General features: G+C 37.9%; 1 protein-coding gene across 6 annotated transcripts in view; it reads left to right on the plus strand.

Moving 5' to 3' along the window:
* The window catches only part of Cdon (cell adhesion associated, oncogene regulated), a 96356-nt gene extending 76018 nt beyond the window's left edge, over positions 1-20338 (plus strand). For 3 of the 6 annotated variants that reach the window (XM_013078823.3, XM_004862585.4, XM_013078824.3), the window contains exons 18-20: positions 1054-1133; positions 15296-15570; positions 16157-20338. In XM_013078823.3, coding sequence (XP_012934277.1) covers positions 1054-1133; positions 15296-15570; positions 16157-16323 — 522 coding nt within the window. In that variant the 3' untranslated portion in view covers positions 16324-20338. Of the gene's footprint in view, positions 1-1053; positions 1134-10233; positions 10410-10497; positions 10784-13564; positions 13597-13683; positions 13845-15295; positions 15571-16156 lie in introns of those variants that run through there. The other 3 variants (XR_002388795.2, XR_015452416.1, XR_002388796.2) reach the window with 3 other exon arrangements.
* Positions 20339-20398: the final 60 nt, after the last annotated feature.

A 20398-nucleotide genomic window follows, 5' to 3' on the forward strand; every position in this document is an offset into this window, starting at 1 on the left:
GTCTCTCTCAGTATTTTCTCTTTTTTTTTGGTACCAGGGATTGAACTCGGGTCCTTGCACTTGCAAGGCAAGTGACAGAACCCCTGAGCTAAATCCCCGGCCCAGTATTTTCTTAATAATTCCTGTTGCTGGTTGGATCAAAAATGCCAAAAGAAATTTTCAGTGTTTTGGTTTGTTTAAATTCTGACTGTTGTTGTGTGCTGAATGGAAGTGGAACATATTCTAGGAAAAACAACTGCCTGAACTTTTCCCAACCTTGAAGGCTCGCTTTGGGTTTGGGTGCAGTGTGACATCCTCTGCCACCCTTATCAAATTCAGTTCTGCTGTTTTTTATTGAAAAGCAGAATTCTGTCTTTAACTGTAAGGCCAGTTCATTTTTTAACTTCAAGTTCACCATTGTGTATGTCAAGTGAATATTTTACAATGAGGTATGTGTTAATCTGGGCATTTTTCTTAATTGCTAGGCAGTTTCCGCCAAAAGCAACATCAAAATATTGATACCGCCCTCCAAGTCATTGCTGGCTGAGAATCTACTCCATCTGGAAAAATATGACATATTTTAAAACTTAGTGTAGTTCAGTGAACAGACCTAATTGAAATAATTACAGGAAAGTGAAGATGGGTTACTGTTATGACATCATTCAAACAGACTTCACACCCTGTTTCTCCAACTGGCACCACCTAAAGTTTTTCCATGACTGCCAGAAAAAGAAAAATGAATAGGAGGTTATGGTGTGTGTTATATTTGGGGCCCATTAGAATTGAAACACTGGAGGGAAGTGACTAACCTTTTCCCTTCGTTTGCCTCTTTTCCCGTACAGAAATACAGGGAAAAACATGAGAGTTAAGTTTTTGGAGTATAGTTTCGTACTGTGCAGAATTCATTTCTGAATAATAAATAATAAACAGCATTGCTCGGGAAGTAGACTCAAATGTACCAGGTAGCCATTTGTTATTGACGTGATGTACGTACTTGTGATTATTTGGCTAATGGACTATGGCACCTTCAGTACTTTTTTCTTTTCTTTTCCCTTGGACTTCCTTCTTGACCAGGGTGGAGGAATGTACACAGCAATCCCTCAGATCGACCCTCTGGAGTGTGTTAACTGTCGAAATTGTCGGAACAACAATAGGTATGTTCATGGGTATGCACACAGGTCATTGTGAATAAAGCGTACGTGTTCCTTTACTTTTTTCTTCAACAAAGGAAGTTCTTGAAACTTTACCTAAGATATAAAACTCAGAATTTGCAGTCTCAAGTTGAAGGCTGTGTTCACTGCTTTATAATTTTTATCTTTCTGTGCCTGTTTCTTTAGACATATAGTAACAATAGTAAAGGCTAAATTTCTCACAGAAATATGATTAAAAGGCTTGATGTTTTTGAAAATTTTAAATTAGAGTCACTCTCTGCTTATAGCCTTTCTCTTTTCTTAACTCTTATTTTCCACTCCATATTATCAGACAGTATGAGGATAAATAAAAATATGTTTGAATGTTAAAGGAAATAATAAAAACAAGCTGGGCACAGTGCTGCACACCTGTAATCCTAGCACTGAAGGAGGCTGAAGCAAGAGGATCTTGAATTTGAGTCCTGCCTGGGCAACTTAGTGAGACATTGTTTCAAAATTGTAAAAAATTGAATTAATAGGACTGGGATATAACTTGGTGGTAGAGTGCCCCTGGGTTTGATCCCCAGTACTGAAAACAAACAAAAAATGAAAAAACAATATTCCTACATATATAGTAGTATTTTTCATAGTAATATTAACTGAAATTTTCCTTCTAAAGGTAATTTAAGTATTAAAAATCTTTCTTTCTTTTAGTTTTTTTAACTTTAAAAGTGATATATACTCAAAATATTTCATACAAGATAGAATAATGTATGCATTTAAATTGTGACACAGAATATTAGAAAGCCTTCATGCTACCTCTCTATATATTAATCCCAAAGGATCATCAAGCTTCTTATACTTAAGTTCCATAGAAATCTGAGTTCTTTTACATAATGATGACATACAGTGACGGTGAACCTTTCAGAGCTTTGAGTGATACAAACAGCCCACTGTAGCATGTGTGCCATAGGTTCACCACCACTGAATAAGATTTCATAGTCTCAACATTCTTCCAGCCTCTAAAATACTACGATTATAAAAATTATATTATACTGGTAGTTAGTACATAAAATAACTGGAGTATGGATTGGAGTTTGGATATTTCATTACTGAAAACAGGTTTGACCTATAATGTTAAAATAAATTAAAGTACATTAAAATGACATTTTTGTCCTCACTGTTCTTTACCACAATTTGTATGGAAAACATATTAAAGAACTGGTAAACTGGCTGATATACCTAGTTTTTGATCAGATGAATTAATTAAAATGAATAGTTCTGTCTAAATACATACTGTGTGGGTCCCTAATGGTTCTTGTGTCCATCAGCAGGTCTTAAGTGTTCCTACACAGTAGAATGGTGTAATGTGAAGACCTTTGGTCTAACAGTAAGCCCTAACTTGGGCTTTGCCACTGCTCAAATCTGTGATTCATTTAGATGAATTCTCTTCAGCTTGGAGAAACCAGCTTGTTTCTCCCTGGGTTAAAAGTTTCCTGCACAAGAACCTCCCTGCCAAGGGCAAATCTTTACGCACCTCATTGCTGCCAAGGTTACCTGGTTGTCCCCTCTGGCTCCCACGAACCACTGTGTGACTTTGACACTTAGTAATTTGACAGATAAGTATTTATAAGTACCTACTATCAACTCTGAAAAATTGGAACCATTAAATCTCATGTTTCTAATTTTTATGACTTTGAAATTGAGAACAAGTTATCTCCTTTCAAGATCCTACAAAATGGCAAAACCTGTAATAAGTTTTGAAAGCTGAGAGGTGATGTTACATGATTTACTTCTAAAATAAGCAAAATTATACTCAGTGTACCCTTTTAGAACATCAGCATTATTAACTAAGAGTAAGCTTGTATTTGTATTTCCTAATACCAGCTGAAATACAGTGTATCATAAAAAGAGATAGAATTTCAATTAAGTTATCTAGGTACTGTTAAGTGGGCATTGTAGAATTCTGGCTATTCTGTCAAAAAACACTTACTAATCACTAGACAGGTCCTGGAAAAGGTTATAAGGTGTTTCTGTACAGAAGGAATTACAAGAGTAGTCATTGATATGGGAAGGGTAATGCTTATACAAGAATAAATAGTTGAATTCCAAGTTGTGCATTACAATCCCTCAGAGTACTATAAATATACAAATCACCTAGCTTTACTCCTAGAGTTTCTTTTTAGGGGTGCAGCATAGAGATTGAACCCAGAGTCTTGTGCATGCTGAGCAAGCATTCTACCACTGAACTAAATCCCTAGCACTTTAAAATTTTACTTTGGGACAAGTGTCACTAAATTGTCCAGACTTACCTTGAACTTGAGAACCTCCAACCTCAACCTCTTCAGTACCTGGTATTACAGACACATCGCACCACACTACTCCTAGAATTTCTTATTCAGAAAATCTAGGATGGAGCCTAAGGCTTTGCATTTCTAATGGGTTCTCAGGGGATCTTGATACTGGTGGTCCTGTGACCATACTTTGAGAACCAGTGGAATAATTTGACCAGCTGATGAAGTGGAAGTAGAGAATAGTGAGATATAAAATTGGGTAAGTAGATTGAGTTTATATCATATCAAGTTAAGCAGTCTATTTAATAAACATATATTGGATGCTTACCATGTACCAGACACTGGCCCGAGCCTTACCTTCAGAGAGCCCACAGTCTAGTAGTTTTGATTCTTAAGCACAGTAGGGAGTATAGTGAGTAGTTTGAAAAAGCAGGTTGAATATCATTATTTTGTATTTAAGAAATAGCAAAAATCTTGTTTCTGTAAAATAAAGAGTAAGAAGGGTCTGAGTTTTTTTTTTAACAGTAATCAAAAGGAGATATGGGTTAAATATTGAGATACATTGGGGTAGTAGCATTCTCATTCATAACAAAGCTTTTTGAGAAGGGATATCATCTGGTCAAAGGTGTGTTTTAGCTCAACAAATGGTAGCAATGCACAGGTTGGATTTGAGAGAGGAGACCAGGGAGACTTGCTGTAGGGAAGGTTTCACATCCATCAAGGAATGAAGAAGAGATGAATGAGTTTGCAGAGATGGCATCTTTAGTACTTGGCCATTGTCTGATAGGGATCTTAAAAAAAGAAGATTCCAGGCCAGGGATTTAGCTCAGTGGTTCCGCCGCCTGCCTTGCAAACGCAAGGTCCCGAGTTTGATCCCCGGCACCAAAAAAAAAAAAAGAAGATTCCAAATGTGGATGACATAGTAATTGTCAGTGTGGTAGTCATAGAAATAAGAAACTTAATAAAATGATACATTGAGGAAAGGTGATGAATTTGGTTTCAGGCCTTTTTAAGTTCAATACCACGTGGTATCTAAGTTAAGGAGACAGATGAGAATATTGGTCTTGGGGGGCTGGGATGTAGCCCAGTGGGAGAGCACTTGCTTGGCATGTATGAGGCCCTGAGTTCAATCCCCTACATTGTTTTTTTTTTAAAAAAAGAGGGAAAGAAACAAAAAGCAAACTTGGTCCAGAGTGTAGATTGGGATTATGTTACAAATTAGGACCATTCATATCAAAGTGATAGAATTTAAACTTGAATGAAATCAACGGAGACAATATCCTTGGTTGATTGCTTTTATATATTATTTGATATAATTTGCTTTTAATTCTTACATATTTAATGTAATTGGATACTCTTTGTATAAGATGTCATCTCATTTCTTTTTCTTGCTGCCTTGGTATGTCTTCAGAGAAGAATAAAGATAGGGAAAAGAGAATTATAAAATAAGGAGTATGAGAAAGAAAATAAGGATCCATTCATTTGTTCTAAGTGTTTGTTGAAGGTCTGTAGTGAGCCAGGCACCAAGCTGGGTACTGGGGATTTGGCAGTGAGCAAGCAGGCATTGCCCCTGCCTACATGCAGGAGTTTAGTAGGGGAGACCATTCTTTTTAACAAAAGACATAAATAATAAAGGTAAATATATAATTAAAACTAGGTGCTTTAAAGGAAAAATAAAAGATGTGCTAGAGAGGAGAGACCTCTCTCAGCAAGAGACATTTTGATGCTCTCAAAAGAATTAAAAATTAGGTAAAAAAGTAGGGAATAGGATCAAAGCTTTCCAGGAAGAGGGTACTACTTGAACTAAATCTCTAAACAGAATGTGTGAATCTTCAGAGAACTTTTTTTTGTTTTGTTTTTTGGTACTGGGGATTGAACTCAGGACCTTGTGTTTGCAAGGCAGGCAAGGTGCCAGAGCTAAATCCCCAGCCCATCAGAGAACTTTTAAAGAATACTAATATAGCAGGAACATAGGACATAAAGTTAAAGGTAAAAGCTGAATGAAATGACATCATTCAGAGTCAGTAAGTCAGTGAAAGATTGTAAGCAGGACAACATGATAATAGGAGTCTGGCTTTTGAGAACACTTCGGTGCCCTTTGGCGAATAAATCAGGTGGGGCATGGGAGGAGAGTGGGGTGGCAGGTGCAGCAGTCCAGATGAAAACATAGTGGCCTAGGATAATGTTATGGTTTGGGTCTAGATGTTCCCCCCAAAGCCTCTAGATGTCCTCCCAAAGCCTCATATTTTCATAATATGAAAATATGGTCATAGATTTGATCTAGAGTGTGTGAAGCTGGAATTGATTCATGATGCAGTGCTAGGCTCAAGGGCACTAGGATTAAGGGTGTGAGTGCTACCTGCCCTAAGTAGTCTAAATAAGATAAAAAGGGCAAGGAAATGCTATTAAGGTCCCTCTTGTTACCTTTGCTATCTTGTGTGGGCCAATGCTGCGATGCTTGTTTGCCGTCCAGCCTTGGAGCCAGCTGATTATGGACTGAAACCTCTACAAACTGTAAGCCAAATAAATCCCTGCGCCTCTAACTTTGGGTGTTCGGTATTTTGTCTCAGCAATGAGAGGAAAGTAACACAGATAGTTGCCACACATATGGAGAGAATGTGGTATGTTTAAGATATTTAGAATCTAGCCAGGGATTTAGCTCAGTGGTTGCGCCTGCTCCCTTGCAAGTGCAAGGACCCGAGTTTGATCCCCGGTACCAAAAAAAAAAAAGATATCTAGAATTTAGAAAGTAGGTAAGTCTAAGACAGTGGTGGTGAACCTATGGCACCCATACTACAGAGGGCAAACAGAGCCCTCACTGTCTGCACAGGAGTCAAGTCACCCCAGCAGCCGAGGATCAGACAACAGTTGTTTTTTCTAAACTAGAATCTCAGTGTTCAGGTTTAACTGCAGTGTTGACACTTTGCTATAAATAAGTTGGTTTGGGTTTCAGTTTGGGTGCTTGGTCTTTAAAAGGTTCACCATCACTGGTCTAAGAGAATTAAAAAAACAAAGACATGAGGAGTTGTTTAAGGAGCCTGATGGAATGCAGAGTCAAGGATGATGTGCAGGTAACAGGGTGCAAGGACTGAGCCAGGAAACACTACAGAGATGATGTATTAGCCAGCTTTTCATTGCTAAGACGAAACACCTGACATACACACCTTCAGGAGGAAGGGTTTGTTTTGGCTACAGTTTTGGAAATTTCTGTCCGTGGTCAGCTGGCTCTGAGGTGGGAACATCATGGAAGAAGGACACGGTGGGGTGAAGCTGGTAACCTCATGACAGCCTGGAAACAGAACACAGGGAAACAGCGCCAGAGAGGAGGCAGCCAGGGACCTGTTACAGTCCCCAAGAGTACACCCCCACAATCCACCCAGCCACACCCACAAGCATGTTTTACTCATCTTCTGTTTCTTAAATCAACCAAGTTGGGAGTCAGGATTAACTATTACACATGAAGAGGACCTGTCTTCCTTTCGTGTAGAGGAGCTGAGTTTTGGAGGGCACCCCGTTAGATGTGGTGGTATCTCACGAACTTCACCTTCCAGTTCCACAGATGCCTAAGAGCTGGACATGTGTTTAGGGCCCTTTAAGGAATCTCACCTGCGCTGTGCCCTGCTGCTCCTCATTCCTTTTTCTCTGCCTTTTTGAGTTTAAACTTACATGTATTTCTTGGAGTAGACTTTTAAGAAAGAAGTCATTGCCAACCCTCAATCCCTTTTCTCATCCCTCTATTTTAGTAATAACTATCTGGAGAGAAAATGTTGTCTTTATTGTCTTAACTAGAGTAGTGATGTGAAAAATTGAGAATGAGTAAGAGGGGGATGGAGAAGTTTTATTTGATTCTGAGGCTTTTGTGGCATGTTACAAATGACTGCTTGCCCCACTGTGTTCCCTTAACTTTAACCCTTTTCAGGTTTTAAGAGTAATTTGTAATAGCTCACTATGAATGGCTAGAAAGAAACATATTTAATGCAGGCTGTCAGGGAGCCAGTCCCCTACAGTAAAGATTTAACTAAGAAATCTTTGTGTGATTTGGGCATTTTAAGAGTTAAGCAAAGTTAAACCAGGTGAATCAAAGCTTTCTGCCTTTCTCTGCTCCTCTCATTCAAAAGACAGTAATTCAGTTCTGGATATGTAATCAAAGGTGGTTTGTCAGTTGCTTGGCTAGTTTAACGGGAATGGATTGACACTAAATTGGGTCTATTTGCCATCAGTCTTGATAATTTGTAAGAGACTAGAGAGGACACTGATGAAATTCACAGATGAACAAACTGAGAGGTCCCATTAGGAAAGAATGAGAAATTAACTTTTAAAGGGTCCTAGAGAGACTGGAAATGGGCAGGAAGTAGCCAAGTAAGAATCATCTTGGAAAAATGTATATAATTCACCTGGGAAAAAAGTACAAGCTACATGGCTGATAATCAAGAGAAGGAAGGAAACTGTTGTGATTAGTGCTTTAGAAGACACTGATATTATAAATGGTCTCCAAGTTTTTGTATAATGGTAGACTAAACGTCTGTGTGCTGGTTGGTTTGGGAGTGCTCTTTTGCCAACAGATGTCAGATATACTCAGATGAAAACAGAGTGTAGAGACTAATACAAGAACATTTAGTTATGGTAGGAGTTCTTTTAGGCCTAGGGTACAATCCGCCCAGTTGGTTTGTCGAATAGGAAAACAACTAATAGCCTAATACATCTAAACTCTTTCTTCTAGCAAGTCTGTTTTTTACATCTCAGTCCATTTCTGACTTCTGACCACTTAGCTTCTTCAGAATTAGCCATAAAGCCAAAGGAAAAAAGCACATAAAGCCCAAGATTGAGTCTTTCTTCCATATATGATAATCTGCCTATTTCCTAAGGAAAAAATTTGTGTCTAATTGTTTAAATGATCAGTACCTTCCTTTTTGGAAGAGTATGTATCACTTCAAATCGGTCTCCTATTTCTAACCTGTAGCCTGAAGGCCTGTGGTCAGAGAATAGAGCTTTTGGTCTTTTGTTTATGCATGGTGTGCATGTCTACTTGGAACAGTCACTAATGTGCTCAGTCATTTATTGTCATCGTTTATGTGGCAATCACCAAAAAGTTAATTCCAAAAAGGAAACTCCCATTCTAATGTGGACAGTGAGGATATTTAATTCTTGCTCTCTAGGTATAACCAAAAGAGGAATCTCAATGTAAAACTTACATAATTGGGCCGGGGATTTAGCTCAGTGGTTCCGCCACCGGCCTTACAAACGCAAGGTCCCAAGTTTGATCCTCGGTACCAAAAAAACACCCCCAAAACTTATATAATCATTTTAACAAAATAATTCAACATGATCATATTTAATACATATGCATCTCTATAATAAGTCAAATACTTCTAGAAAATACTTCAGGTATGCTATATATTTTACAGAAATATCCAGAATATGTGTAGTTAATTACACAAGCACCTTATTCTTCCCAAGCACAATCCTATACTATCTGTGCTATTTAGATGGTTGGTTAAAGAGTATTTATTTTTTATTTATGTGACTCTATAAAAGAATCATTTTCTAATCTTGCAGCTTGGTCAGTCATGTTTTTTCCATTTACAAAAAGGTCCCAGGCCATTTGAGTTCTTAAAAAACAGCACAGATTTTTATATGTGGAGAGACACAGAGTTCTATTTATATGATGTTGTCAAACTTAAAATTAAAAGTAGTTTCATTGAACTAGAGACAACTCACTGAAAACATTCACTTTACCTTAAGCCAGTAATAACTACATGTGAAAGACTGAGAATCCTAAGATAGTAAAGTTACAAGATGTATAATCTGTAAAGTGTGCATTGTAAGAGCATCTCACTGAATCTTACATATTTGCAGATGTTTGTCCTGTTCTGTCTTCCACTACCTGTAGATTTGGATCTCTTTAAGTTTGCATATACAGATAGTATATTTGTGATCTAATTGCTTTAGAATTTTTCATTAAGGCATTATCAGCAGAGAACTGTTTTCACATGCTATACCTAATTATATTTAGAACAGAGGTATAGCCCTTTTCTTGTAGACTATTCCTGTATTCTTTTTTGTTTGTTTGTGTTTTTGTTTTTTGGTACTGGGGATCGAACTCGGATCCTTGAGCTTGCAAGGCAGGCGGCGGAACCATTGAGCTAAATCCCCGGCCCTATTCCTGTATTCTTATATTTTAACATGTAACCCCCGTATTAAAGCTATTTTTACTCTGCTATACATAGACATCTGGAATTGAACCAAAAATAATATGATAGATGTATTTACATTTGGTTAGCTAAGTGGCTAATTCCTGATGATTATGAGTTGAATCATTGTACTAGAAATTTTTAAATAATTGTGGTTTATTGTGCTAAAATTCAGGTTATAACCACTTTACAAATTTAACTCAAATTATTATATTTCTATCCATTCTGATAGAAATATAATTCTGATAATTCAGAATAAAAGTAAACACTGCTATGATTTACTGTGTCACTTTACCTGAAAAACAGATGTAAAGATCAGGTAGTAAAAAGTTAAACTTATGTTCTTGTTATCTGTAATTTTTCATGTATATTTAATAGGCTTGTTTACTCGCTACACATAAACCTGTATCATTACACCAGTTCCAGTACCTTGCAGTGGCCCTTGCCGCTGTGTTGCTTGCCCCTGGGTTTTGCCCCATCAATATAACTTCACTATCATTCCGTCCAGTGTATTTTAGAATCAGACTGTTTGAATGTTCTCAAATTTCATCGCTTCTCGGCCTTTTGGCTAAGATCAAGTGAATGTCCTGAAATTTCATTCAAAAGTCTTATCCCTACACCTTTGCTTTAAATTAAAAGAGCAGGAAAAAAGAAACTGAGAGAAGCAGAAGGGGATCTACTGTCTGGTGAGTCTTTAGTATTTTGTTATATCAACATTATAAAATTCATTCATTTATGTTAGCTCTACATAAACAAATTATTAACTTAGAATATTTTGTTTGTAGGGAACTGCCCTGGTTTTTGGATTCTGGCAAGTATGCTGCAATTTTTTTCTCAGCTTAATTTTACTTCTTTTAAATGGAAGCTTTTCTTTGTGATCTGATACTTGCCTTTTAAATATAGGTTACTAACAGCACCTTCAGATTGTTATGGAGAAATAGACTGCCAAGCCAGAGGCTCACTAAGTGTGTCCGACACCATCACGATTGGGGGATTTCATTACCTGCCTGTGCTCCTCCTTGCTGTCCTGAGTCTCATGTGACACTGAGGGCAGTCATTACCTATCCTCTTGGATCCTGATTGAAGTCAAGAAAACTTCAAAGCAGTCAGATGTTAGAAAAACCACGCAAACAGCAGAACCAATAGCAAGGACAGAAATAACTAATATTGTGATACAAAAACCCAAAGGGTGAGTATGTCAATGTATTCCTACTTTAATAAGCATGTCTCATCTTACTGTTATGAGGTATTTGATTAATTAAATTTATGCTCCCTAATAATTTACGTATTTGCTTAGAAATGGGGCATAAAAGAAGTCTGATGTTTTAGTGTTTGTTTGTTACTTTACAAGTTGAGGTCCTGTTGTATGTTACTTACTATGTGCTGGGTGCTGGACGCAATAGCTTTAGTCAGAACCTAATGAACATTAGTACCTTTACCACTTCTCAGGCAATACAGATACTTTATAGCATTTTAACTGCACTTTTTAGTCCAGGGTTTTGTGTTTTATTATATATTTTTTATTATAAAAACATTTAAGATCCTCTAAGACATTGCAGTTATTTACAGTCAGTACTCAGAATTTCTGTACTATATTTTGTTGCTACTCATTTCTCTCTGTTTCCTTTCTTCTATCTATTGCTACTCATTTTCCTTCAACTTGAAGAAATACCTTTAGTATTTCATCTAGTACAGGTCTGAGGATAACAAATTGTTCTAGCATTTGGTCTAAAAATGTCTTCAATTCATCTTTCTTTTTGAAGGATTTTTTCTTTACTGTTTATTGACTTATAGGTTGACAGTTATTTTCTTTTTGCTTTGTATTTTTGGTACCGGGGATCGAACTTGGGACCCTGTGCTTGTGAGGCAGGTGGTGGAACCAGTAAGCTAAATCCCTGGCCCTTCTTTTTGCTTTTTAAAGATGCCATTACTTTATTGTTTCTATCCTTTCTGTTGAAAATCATTGGCTCAGCTCTTCTTACCATTCAGGGTAATAGGTCTTTTCCCTCTGGCTCCCTTCTTGATTTTCTCTTTGTATTTTGCTCCTAGCCATTTAGCTATTGACATTTGTAAGCATAATCTTCTTTGTATTTATTCTTGGGGTTCATAGAGCTTTGGATCTGTGGCTTGAGCTTCATCAGTTTTAGAAAAGTCAGCCTTTATCTCTCCAAATATAGTTTCTGTTGCATTCTTTCTTTCTCCCCTTCAGAGAGATTCCCACCTCACATAGTTTTCACTACACTGTCTCATCTGTCTCTTAAGCTTCTTTCTGTTTTCCATCCTTTTGTGTTTCTGGGCTGCAGCCTGAAGACTGCAATGACAGCTTCCTCTTTAGTAATTCTGTATGTCTGTGCTCGACTCTTGTCCCCATGTAGTATTGAGTTTATAATTTCAGTTGTTTTAGTGTCAGAATTTCCAAGTGATTAACCTTTGATTCTTGTTATGTGTTAACATTCTGGTTATCCATTTTATTGAACATTTTTATCCAATTTTAAAAAGTCTTCACCAATTCATAATCAGCATCACTTGTTTTTCTGTTGTTTCTGTCCCCTGAAATGCCTGGTAATTTTTTATTGAGTTTTGGACATTACATATAAAAAGTAATGTAGGCTCTAGAAAATGTTTTCTTGTTCCAGAAAGAATTCACTTTTTTTTTTGACAGGTAGTTGGATGAGGGACAGATCGCTTTAAGCCAATCTGGAATTGGAGAGATTGAGTTTTAGTAAGTTTTAGCCTTTATAAAAGCCTTCTCTATTCTTGCTTCACTATTAGATTTAGGTTGTGGTCCTTCAGGGGTCTCAATTAAAAGTCTGATGTGTTTATGGAGCGTTTTCTCCTCGGCAGGGTCTGCACTCCAACTTTGTCTTTCTGGCTCCATGTTCTTCTTGATGTCTCAGTGTTTCATCCTGCATCAAACTGGGTGAAGGCCTCCAGGGGAAAAGTGGGGCTGAAGCTCAGGTTCATAGTTATCTTTTTCTCTAGAATCTCAGCCAACTGTTGACTTTGGTAGCTCTCCAGTACCTCACACAGATTTACACACAGTAAAATTCCTCCATCTTTTTAGTTGTTCTTAGCAGTATAGCTATTCTGATGTAAACTAAGCAGTCATAAACTAAGCACAGAAATTTCTGATCTGTTGAAGTCAGAATCACCATTACATTCTAATTCTGTAATTGCTATATAATATAAATTTTCCAATTTCAAGACAATAAAGTGTGATACAGAATGGAAGAATGTGCACCTATCTCTAACTAGATATTTGTGAAATGCCCTATTCTCATCAGCCACATATCTAGAAGCCATTTCAGAGTGCCCTGAATGTCTTTTATACTTCTTGTATCACACATACTACATTGTAACCATTTGTTTATTTGTTCATCTTCTCTGCTAGACTGGGAGCTGGATCTCTGCTATATTTACCTTAGTATTCTCAGTACCTACCATAGTGCTTGGCATTTGGAAGGTATCCAACAAACACTGTTTGAATAAACAATTTTTCTGGATAAGGTTATTTATATATATTATAATACTCATTAAATGTAGTAGTTTGAATCCAGAATTTTTTTTCCTTTGACCTTGCCTCACATTTTATCCTATTTAGAGTCTGTGGGTTCTATTCCTTGAATCCACAGGGGAATTTCTGGGTTCCCTGAAAACAGACTAGAAGAAACTAACAAAATATAGGAAGGGAAGACACCACTAAAGTTTACAACTGAATAAATACAGTGTTCAAGGGAACAAGTAAGAAGTGCCATACTCTGATCCTTACTCCAACAAACTTCCTCTTATACTAATACTTCCTTCACTTTTTATTGTCTTAAGACACACATGGAAATATTTGGGTCATACTTGAATCAGGTATATATATATATATATTTTTTGCTATAGCATTAAAATTTAGAGTCATAATTGATCATACTGTGCTCATTCTGTACAAATAGATACCTGACATACTTTGCTTTCATTCCAGATGACTGAAATCTGAATTCCATTAACTGTGTAGTGAGTATATTTTTCCATTTGAAATTAAAGTTGAAGTTATCTAAACTAAGGATGTGTTTTACTGACAGATATCTTATTCTTTTTTAGGCTCATGTCTTCATTCTTATCACTTGGTGTTTCCATTAACTTGAGTCAGTAGAGCTGCTAAGAACAGTTGCATGGACTTCCTTTTACTGATTTTTTTCACATACTCCCCATACTATTCCATGTTTACAGGATGGAAATAAAGACTTCTTTATTCCCTAATATTACCTGGCTCCAGTGTAGTCACTCCTAGTGTTCCCTACCTAACATGCAAAGTGCTATGCAACGTCATTCTCAAGCTTTTCTTCATCTCAGTTTTAGAAATACAAAAATGTATTTATGAATCTCTGGCTTCTGGCAATAGTTTGATCATCAGTAGGTTAATAATGATAAGGTGTGGACAATTCAAAAGTATTAGAACATAACCAGAGCAGGCAGAAACTGAACAAGAGACCATCCTTCAAGATGATATGTGAGATCTATGGGGTTTTGCCCTTCAGTCTTGAGGTAGGTGCCCAAGCAAGAAGGTATTAGAAGACAGAGTTCAATGACAGCAGAACAGTCAGAAAAATAGAGGGAAAATCCAACAAGGAAAAAAATGACTGTATTCAAAAATAAGAAAATGTGATACTCAAGGAGAAAACGGAAAAAATAGAAAAAGACTGCAAGTTAGCCGATAATGACATTAGCACCTACTAAAAGTGTATTCAAGGACGTAAAGGAAAAAATATCCACAATAAATGAACATATGGAAATTTTCAGCTAAGAAACAGAGACTGAAAAAAGAAGTCTGAATGAAAATTCCAGCTCCAAAAAGAACAATAACTGAATTGGAGTATTAACCAGTGCTAAGAAGAGTCAATGAACTAGAAGACAGATTAGTTATCCAACTCAAAGAACAGAAAAAAAAAATTAAAACACACATCTTATATAAAAGTAGAGTGTAATTGAAGTGGAATCTTCTAGCTATTAATTCTGCAATAAGGAAAAGACTCCTGGGTTTTGAATGTCCTTAAAATTTTTCCTCCAAGGATATGAGAGAATGTGTGATTTCAAACCTGTGTGTTTTTTGTTGAGTTTCATAAGGTCATTTCTCTCAGATGGCCATAAGTTTCTTAGCTTTCTGTCCTTTCCTTCTTTTTTCCCTCATTTCTTCCAGTGGCTAGTGGCCTTTCCTTCTGTGTTCTGTCTTTGGGGGCAAGTTTGGAATGACATGAGAAAGCTGGACATGGTAATGCACTCCTGCAATCCTAGCATTCTGGGAAACTGAGGCAGGAGGATAGCAAGTTTGAGCCAAACCTGGGCTGCTTAGAGATTTAATGAGACGTTGATTCAAATTTTTTTTTTAGAAAAAGGATTGGAAATGTAGATCCCCAGTACTGGAGGAAAGAAATGAAGTCAGTCTGACAGTGGATTAAAACAAAGAAAGCATGTGGGATGGGCTGTCATTTAGGGTCTGTTCTTAAGTAATTTGCCTTTTGATGCATTCTCCTGTTCTATTGAACTGTAACTATAATGTTTAAATTCTTGATAGTTCAGATCACGTGAATTATTTTTAAGCACCAGTCTTTCTAAAGAATTGGTGAATTCAAAATACCAAATGATATTTCAAAAAGCTCACTTTAATGATTGCCCTCTAGACATGCTTCTGTTTCTTTTGGTTTAAATTCCACAGGTGTTTCACCAAAACCAATGGCACTTTCAGCAGCAGTTCCCTTCCTCTAGTCCCAGTGGTAGCACCTTGTCCTCAGGATGGTTTGGAAATGAAGCCCCTCGGTGCTATGAAGATTCCTGTGTGTCTGGCTTCCACAGTCCCTGATTGTGGCCAGTTACCTGAGGAGAGGACCAAGGACAGTGTGGTACCAGTACCTACTCCACATACCTGCTGTCAGGATGACATAAATGACATCAACTCTGACTGTTCAGAAGATACCACAGAGTGCAGCAGAGGTACAGGGAGGTGATTTAAACCTTAAGGTTTTTGTAAATAGTCTTCGCTTAGCTGAGGACTCTATGAAGGAGAGTTTTCTATGATGCTGTCACATATTTCTTCAGAGACTGGGCAGGAGGTTGGATAGTTCAAGAAAAGATAGGACAGATAAAGGATTCTTTCTAATTCTGTTACTTACATCCATCATCTCAGGCAGTTAATCCCATTGCATTTTGGAAAATGTATCCCGCTAGGCTTGGATTCAGTGTGTGTCTGAGAAGAACACTTTTTGGGAGATTATGTTTTGTGTACATGGGCCCCTTTTTCATTTGAATTGGTTCTAAAGTTGTAACCTTTCTGTAAGTGGTTATTTTGGGGCTTATAAGGGGTCTGTTTTAATTCCAGATGGATTATATAACTATTCATGAGAGCTCAATTTTATTTTAAACCTTGTAGGTCTGTCTTGCTCAAATTCAAGCCAAACATAACCAGACTCTACTTTTACTCACTTTTCTTTCATTATTTCTCAAAGTAATATCTCTGGAGTGCTGTGTAAAAGTCAAGTTTTTTCATTTCATAATGTTCCCAAACCGTTGTGTTTTTCAGGAGACAGCCTTGGCCATTTAGAAATGGAGAACAGAAGTTTAAATTGGAATCCTCTTATTTTGCCACCTATCTCAGAGGACTGTTCTGGGAAGATGATAGTGTGGTCTCCTCCTGGCATTCCTTTAGACAGCTCGTCAGGGGTCCTTCAGCAGCCCCAGGAAACCTGAGGATGTGCAAACACTAGTTATTTTCCTACTTTAGCCAGTAGCTGCACAGAGCAGGCCTGGGAGTGAACTGTGTGAAGGACATTAATTCAAATCAGAGAAAATCATTATTTATTTTTTTGTAGTTACTTCATGTGAATGTATCTTAAAATGTGTGCCCTCTTATATTATTTATGCCTTAAAATTTCCCTTCCCTATTCCTTCTTTCTCCCTCAGTAGGAAACAACCTTGTTTTGCATGGTTTTCAATCATCTGGAGAAAAGAGGGATCATTCTATGTTTTTGAAGACCTTTAGTGACAGTAAGGATTCCTCTTGCCATGGATATGATCTGCTGTCTGACTCAGCCAGAAGGGAATTGCACAAGCTGTTTGAAGTCACATTCTCACATGGAAAATTGCCGTTCAATGTTGTGACCATTTTCAGATCAACAGTTGTGACTTAATACCTATAATAGCAGATCAGGATGATGGATTTTATGGGGATGCCTTCCACAAAAGTGCTAATGTGACCTGCTGACTTTTTGTCTGCACATGGGGATGAGCAGTGTCCAGGTCCTAATGATAACCAGAGTTGTTGGGGGAATGGAAGGTCTGGCTGGATTACTGCATTCTGCAGAAAGAGATCCAAGGCCAATGACAGAATTAATGTGTTAATATCTCACTACTTTAATACTGCATTAATTTATCAAATGGTCTTCATGGAGCTCCTTTTGATTTATCCTAAAAGTAGGAGCAAACAAAAATCTGCAAAGTAGTGGCTTGAAGAGAAGGGTACACATTTTAAGAAAAAAATGTAGGGCTTTAGGACCCGGTTTTGGCAGAAACTCTTCAGGCTGTTGTTCTGTAGGAACATGCTCACGGTGCCATACCACCTGAGAATAGTCCTTTACTCACTTCCAACATGGGAACCCACCTAGAAGATGTGAGTGGGTGCATGTGAGTCACTTGTACTTGAGAAAATTAACTTATAAAGAGAACAGGTATATTTTGGCTCACAGTTTTACAGATTTTAGTCCATGCTCAACTGGCCTTGTTAGTTAGGCCTATGACAAGCCAGTAGATAATGGTGAGAACACATGGTGAAGCAAAATGCTTATATCACAACTGAGGAGCAATGAGAGAAAGAGGTTAGGATCCCGCAGACCCCTTCAAGGCCATGTCCCCAGTGACCCAATGACCTCCCACTAATTCCTACCACCTCCCAAAGGTGCCACCTGGGGGCCAAGCTTTTAACCTTCAGGGGACATTCAAGATCCAAACTATAGCAGAGTGTCAGGAAAGACTTAATTTGGAGGAAAAGGGGTTTTAGAGGGAAATTTCCTGATTTTTTTTCTAAATGCAATAATTGTAAACAAGCACCTAAATCTTTGGTCAGCAGAGCTTATGCATCACAGCCACTGCTGCCTCTGAGTAATGACATTGCAGCTGCCTTTGGAAGACTTTTCTGCTCCGTGTTAAACAAAAACCCCAAAACTGTTAATGGATTTCATAGCATGAGTCACTGTTCCTTCTTGGATTGTGTGTCCCTTTGGGAAAGAAACAAAAAATATTCTCTTCAGGTAGAATTAAGTTCCAACATAAATAAATACATTTAGTTTCCCAAAACTTGCAGTGGAATAGAATAATAGAATACTATGTTAGTCAACTTTTCTGTATAATGCATCAGTACTCCCTTACATATGCCTGTAACTTTTATAAATCAAACTGTTAGTGAAAATGTGCTGTTCAGCTCAGTCACTATGCGAGAGTTACTTCCAGTAGAGTGTAGGGAATGTAAGGCCATCACCAGCTACAGTATTATGTTGCTGTAAAAGCAAGTTCTACGTTCCAGATGTCCATGCCTGCAGTGTACTAGGCTTATTCTTCATATTACTTAGATGTGCTGAGCTTTGGAGGGGGATGACTGCATCCCTTACTTCAGCCCCTTTGTGACCAGCAAGGGACAAAGTCCTGAACACAAAATATGAAAATACATTCTGTTTCCCAATCAAGTTACGGCATTGCTGTCACACAGGGACTTTTAGAAAACTAGGGAGTAAATGTCCACGGGCAGTCAGTTTGATTCATGAAACAGGTGTATTTGCATGAGCCTTAGGTCAGAAACTGCTTGTAAATGTTGAGTTTGAACATGGAATTTATCCATGAGGAAGAGAAAATGACTTTTACCTTTAGGGCAATCTCATCATGGACTGCTTTATTTATATTATTAGTAACGCTGTTTTAAGTGTTATTCTTTTTAATTGTACTTTATTTATAAAAATGCCTTTATATATTGAGATATATAAATATAAGTATATATATAATAGCCTTTATATTTAGGAGTTATCAGTTCTCCCTAGGCATGAGAAGATCTGAACTTTATGCCCTGCATGGTCACTAGAAACAATCCTACCTAATAGCACTTCCCCAGGAAGTAGGAGGACATTGGACAGTGTGGGGGACAGCACTAACAGATGTTGAGGAACCACTGTGTACCGGGCACTGTGCATGGCGCTTGTTTACTGTGATCTCATTTAATCCTCACAACAAATCTACAAAGTAAGTGTGAAAACTCCCAGTTCATACAATGAGCCACAGAGCTCGAGTTGGAACCCAGTTTATCTGGAGTCATCTGCGCCCCTTCTATTTTTCCATACTGCTTTCCAGAAGCCTCGAGCAAGGTTCCCTCTGATAGAACCATCCTGCTCTTGCTCTGCTGTTCCTCTGGGGCTCTGGCTCTGCAGCTGGCAAGAGAAGCTACCCTCTGTCCCACCTGGGCAGAGTGCTTTGCTCAGTACTTTAGTCTTCCAGGATGCACTGCTTTCCCCCCTTCATGCCCCTCCACCCCACCACCTACCAGAGAATTTGATCTTCACTCAGCTCAGTGATCATGAAATTGCCCGGGCCTCTTTGTGTTCCTTCTTGGCCTAGAATTCCATGTGATTCTCTGTCATCAAGCATTAAAATTCCCCCACTCCTTTTGTATCATTTCACCATCTCCCTTTGCTATTTTTCTTTCATTTATGCACTGATGGGCTGGTAACAGGTGCTATACCAGGTGCAAGTTAAATTGCAATGTTCTAAATCTTTTGAAGCAGGCTTTTCCGAAAGCATTGCTTGTTGGGTTTTGTTTTATAGAGTGAATGAGTCTCTGAAGACCAAGACCTTCATAGCAGGCCGATCATGTCATATATCTCATTCCAGCTACAGTACTGCCATGCAATTCTGTTTAGAATTGAACTTCACCTGTGTTGCTCTCTTTTAAAGCAGTGACTCAGATGCATGTTTTGTATCATACTAAAAAATGTTTTATTTTCCTTAAAGTTGTAATATTATGTTTGAAATTGTATATATTTTAAATGATATAGCTTGGACAGGTTTTATTTTATTGATAAGATTTTATATTAAAAGAGAATGCTGCTTTCCATATAGACTACCCTGTGAACATGGGAGTGCTCAGATACTTGGTTTGTACAGAATGGCCTTATGCTTTGGGATGGGAGTGGGTGTGATATCTTACTCTGAAGTTCTCCCCATGAAAATCTCCTGTGGATACCCAAGAACCTGGTGCATTATCTCTTCCATCCTGGCTGCAGCGATCGAGGCCCTGAAGGAGCAGGATCTTGGGCAAGTGCTTGATGAGACAGAAAATCCTGAGTCTATGCGTTGTGTGGAGGCAGAGGGAACCTTGCAGGGTAACAGTATTTCTTGGGAAGGAAGAAAGGAAGGCAGAAGAGAAGCAGGGCAAAGGGGAAGAGGCCCTCCTCACACACTTTTTACCGTGAACCCAGAGCCTCGTCTAGGAATATAAACTCGGGTAGAAATTTAAACACCTCAAAAGAAGCTTTGTTTTACTGCTCTAAAAGATGGAAGTTTCTAGGCTTCTCTGACCAGAAAGTCAAGAGAATCTTTTGTAGCCCTTCTGTATCTCATTTCCCATACTTAAATAAGCCTTCCTTAAACCCTAGCTCCAGTTCTTAGAGCTTTGAGGGAAGCCGAAACCCTTTTTTCTAATAAAGTCTAAATCTGTGAGAACCAAGGAAGCTGCTTAAATTTCCCTCAGTTTTCTGTCTCCTGTCAGGCGCCACTCTCCCTGTTG

Source organism: Heterocephalus glaber, unplaced genomic scaffold (genome assembly GCF_053883595.1).
Source record: "Heterocephalus glaber isolate CG9 unplaced genomic scaffold, H.glaber_assembly_v1.0 deba00001446, whole genome shotgun sequence".
Lineage (NCBI taxonomy): Eukaryota > Metazoa > Chordata > Mammalia > Rodentia > Bathyergidae > Heterocephalus > Heterocephalus glaber.